The sequence below is a fragment of the Homarus americanus genome, unplaced genomic scaffold, assembly GCF_018991925.1.
Source record: "Homarus americanus isolate GMGI-L3 unplaced genomic scaffold, GMGI_Hamer_2.0 scaffold16712, whole genome shotgun sequence".
Lineage (NCBI taxonomy): Eukaryota > Metazoa > Arthropoda > Malacostraca > Decapoda > Nephropidae > Homarus > Homarus americanus.
The window spans coordinates 6,298,762-6,303,303 of NW_024757794.1; the positions used below are offsets into that span (position 1 = coordinate 6,298,762).

Genomic DNA, 4,542 nt, shown 5'->3' on the forward strand with positions numbered 1-4,542 from the left:
GCAAGGCACTGTAGTGACAAGGGGAACAATGCAAGGCACTGTAGTGACAAGGGGGACAATGCAAGGCACTGTAGTGACAAGGGGACAATGCAAGGCACTGTAGTGACAAGGGGACAATGCAAGGCACTGTAGTGACAAGGGGGAATGCAAGGCACTGTAGTGACAAGGGGGACAATGCAAGGCACTGTAGTGACAAGGGGACAATGCAAGGCACTGTAGTGACAAGGGGACAATGCAAGGCACTGTAGTGACAAGGGGACAACAAGGCACTGTAGTGACAAGGGGACAATGCAAGGCACTGTAGTGACAAGGGGGACAATGCAAGGCACTGTAGTGACAAGGAGGACAATGCAAGCACTGTAGTGACAAGGGGACAATGCAAGGCACTGTAGTGACAAGGGGACAATGCAAGGCACTGTAGTGACAAGGGGGACAATGCAAGGCACTGTAGTGACAAGGGGACAATGCAAGGCACTGTAGTGACAAGGGGACAATGCAAGGCACTAGTGACAAGGGGACAATGCAAGGCACTGATACGGGACAATGCAAGGCACTGTAGTGACATTGCAAGGCACTGGACATGCAGCATGTAGTGACTTTGCAAGGCACTAGGTGACATTGCAAGGCACTGTGTGACAAGGGGGTCAATGCAAGACGCGGTGGGCCTGAGAGTGGGGCGGGTCAATGCAAGACACGGTGGGCCCGAGGGGCGGGTCAATGCAAGACACGGTGGGCCCGAGTGGGGCGGGTCAATGCAGAGCGTGGGCCCGAGTGGGGCGGGTCAATGCAAGACACGGTGGGCCCGGAGTGGGCGGGTCAATGCAGACACGGTGGGCCCGGAGTGGGGCGGGTCAATGCAAGACACGGTGGGCCCGAGTGGGCGGTCAATGCAAGACACGGTGGGCCCGAGTGGGGCGGGTCAATGCAAGACACGGTGGGCCCGAGTGGGGCGGGTCAATGCAAGACGCGTGGGCCTGAGTGGGCGGTCAATGCAAGACGCGATGGGCGAGGGGGCGGGTCAATGCAAGACGCGTGGCCCGAGTGGGGGCGGGTCAATGCAAGACACGGTGGGCCCGAGTGGGGCGGGTCAATGCAAGACGCGTGGCCCGAGTGGGGCGGTCAATGCAAGACACGGTGGCCCGAGGGGCGGGTCAATGCAAGACACGGTGGGCCCGAGTGGGGCGGGTCAATGCAAGACACGGTGGGCCCGAGTGGGGCGGGTCAATGCAAGACACGGTGGGCCCGAGTGGGGCGGGTCAATGCAAGACGCGGTGGGCCCGAGTGGGGCGGTCAATGCAAGACACGGTGGGCCCGAGTGGGGCGGGTCAATGCAAGACGGTGGGCCCGAGTGGGCGGGTCAATGCAAGACACGGTGGGCCCGAGTGGGGCGGGTCAATGCAAGACGCAGTGGGCCCGAGTGGGGCGGGTCAATGCAAGACACGGTGGGCCCGAGGCGGGTCATGCAAGACACGGTGGGCCGAGTGGGCGGGTCAATGCAAGACACGGTGGGCCCGAGGCGAAATGCAAGCGGTGCCGAGTGGGGCGGGTCAATGCAAGACACGGTGGGCCCGAGTGGGCGGGTCAATGCAAGACGCGGTGGGCCCGAGTGGGCGGGTCAATGCAAGACACGGTGGGCCCGGAGTGGGGCGGGTCAATGCAAGACACGGTGGGCCCGAGTGGGCGGGTCAATGCAAGACACGGTGGGCCTGAGTGGGGCGGGTCAATGCAAGACACGGTGGGCCCGAGGTGGGGTCAATGCAAGACGCATGAGAGTGGGGGCGGGTCAATGCAAGACACGGTGGGCCCGAGTGGGGCGGGTCAATGCAAGACACGGTGGGCCCGAGTGGGGCGGGTCAATGCAAGACACGGTGGGCCCGAGGGGCAGTAATGCAAGACACGGTGGCCCGAGGGGCGGGTCAATGCAAGACACGGTGGGCCCGGAGTGGGGCAGTATGCAAGACACGGTGGGCCCGAGGGGCGGGTCAATGCAAGACACGGTGGGCCCGAGGGGGCGGGTCAATGCAAGACACGGTGGGCCCGGAGGGGCGGGTCAATGCAAGACACGTGGGCCCGAGGGGGGCGGGTCAATGCAAGACACGGTGGGCCCGGAGGGGCGGGTCAATGCAAGACACGGTGGGCCCGAGTGGGCGGGTCAATGCAAGACACGGTGGGCCCGAGTGGGGCGGTCAATGCAAGACACGGTGGGCCCGAGTGGGCGGGTCAATGCAAGACACGGTGGGCCCGAGTGGGGCGGGTCAATGCAAGACACGGTGGGCCCGAGTGGGCGGGTCAATGCAAGACACGGTGGGCCCGAGTGGGCGGGTCAATGCAAGACACGGTGGGCCCGGAGGGGGCGGGTCAATGAAGACACGGTGGGCCCGAGTGGGGCGGGTCAATGCAAGACACGGTGGGCCCGGAGTGGGGGCGGTCAATGCAAGACACGGTGGGCCCGAGTGGGGCGGGTCAATGCAAGACACGGTGGGCCCGAGTGGGGCGGTCAATGCAAGACACGGGGGCCGAGTGGGCGGGTCAATGCAAGACACGGTGGGCCCGAGTGGGGCGGGTCAATGCAAGACACGGTGGGCCCGAGTGGGGCGGGTCAATGCAAGACACGGTGGGCCCGAGTGGGCGGGTCAATGCAAGACACGGTGGGCCCGAGTGGGGCGGGTCAATGCAAGACACGGTGGGCCCGGAGTGGGGGCGGTCAATGCAAGACACGGGGGCCCGTGGGGCGGGTCAATGCAAGACACGGTGGGCCCGAGTGGGGCGGGTCAATGCAAGACACGGTGGGCCCGAGTGGGGCGGGTCATGTGACGCAATGCCTTTGAGAAAAGGGGGACAATGCATGCCAATAGGCCCAGTGCTAATATGAACACCTTTGTGGACTGCTTAATGGTCATTGTCAAGTGGTCATGCAAAAATGGCCATGTAAGTGGCCATATTTTAGAGAAGTCCTGTGTGGACAAAAGCTCAGCAGCCATACACTGGCTATACATTCAGAAGTACAGTTGACATTCACAATATATAATGATCATCGTACCTGCAGACTGTAGACTGTAGTGGTGGTGGTGTGTAAGCTGTCCCTCGAAGAGCTGTAGGGGGCACTTACCTGCAAGAGAAGTACATTTGTTATTCTAAAGTTCCACAGGACAAAAATGGGTTGATTTTTACCTTCATATCCACTGATGAACTTTAAACCCAACTAGAATGAAAATACAGTAACAACAAGTAGGCTGTGGCTTCAGTACAATAACGCAACTAAGGTTAAAATTCATTCGTCCATTGGCTGTAGGCACGTTTCCCCCATGTTTACAAGAGGCCATACTTCTTACTTAGTCACTTGTCTCCTCCTGTGTAGGTTTGGTTGACATGAGAATTTTTGTAACTAAAACCTTAATTCCATTTTTGTGCATTTTTTTGGAGGGACCGCTAATTTGCACAATATATATATATATATATATATATATATATATATATATATATATATATATATATATATATATATATATATTATTTTTATATTTATTTTTATTTTTTTATATAATATAATAAATATATATATATATATATATATATATATATATATATATATATATATATATATATATATATATATATATATATATATAAGAAAAGAGAAGAGCCAATGGACGAATATTTTCTGCAACAAATTTTGGTAAGGGGCAAAATACTTTACTATTGTATTTCCACTCTAAGCTGGCCCACAAGCCCTGCCCCCTCGTCTTCTTATAGTCTTTGCTACAAATAGCAGACTGGTTCCAATTAGCATTTTACCGTCCCCTGGACTGCGCGTATATAAGCGCTTATTTATATCGACTTTTAATTAAAAAAAATATAAAACATTCCTACATCCTCCCGGAAGTGCTAATGCCTTGAATTTACTTGCATTTTGATAATCCATATATATTTAACTTCTTAGGTAACAGGTCTGCTTACCAATTGTGAATACAGTTTAAATTTTCTATGAACCAATCGGCTATTAGTATAAAAGAGGGGCGGGGCCTATGAGCTAGGTTAGTGTTCATGAGCCATATGGAACTCACCTTATGACGACGGATGGCCAGTCGCTGTGTTGATCCTGAACAGCTCCAGCCGGTGTAACTACCAAATGAACCAGTACGGACCCAAGTGTAACCCAAATGAACCAGCCTAACGATCCTAACATCCTAACGCGCCCTAACTGTTCTGATACACTTGAGTCCACCTGGGTTCGCACGGGTCCATTAGGGTGTCTGACAAAACCAGTCCTTGTGACGGACTAATTCTGCCTTCCGGGGGCCGTTATGCTTACTGGGACCGCCTCGCCTGGAAATATATAAATTTTTAGTCTAAACTCTCAACTTAACCCTTTACTAAATGAAAGTTTGCTCTTTGTGATACAAATTCTTTTTGCCCTAAAATTAGCAATTTACCTTGTAAGCTGCTCAGTACTCTGGACTATGACGAATTTAAAAACCATTATGTACCTTTTCCAGGAATAAGCATTCGTCACTAACTTAGGCTAAGTACAGCCTGGTAGTT

At 54.1% G+C, this 4,542-nt stretch overlaps 1 protein-coding gene across 1 annotated transcript; it reads left to right on the forward strand.

Moving 5' to 3' along the window:
- The first annotated feature begins 647 nt into the window (after nucleotides 1-647).
- On the forward strand, nucleotides 648-2,828 carry LOC121857668 (glycine-rich cell wall structural protein 1.8-like). The gene has a single exon (XM_042353728.1). The coding sequence runs from the start codon at nucleotides 648-650 to the stop codon at nucleotides 2,826-2,828; it is 2,181 nt and encodes a 726-aa protein (XP_042209662.1).
- The last annotated feature ends 1,714 nt before the right edge of the window (nucleotides 2,829-4,542 follow it).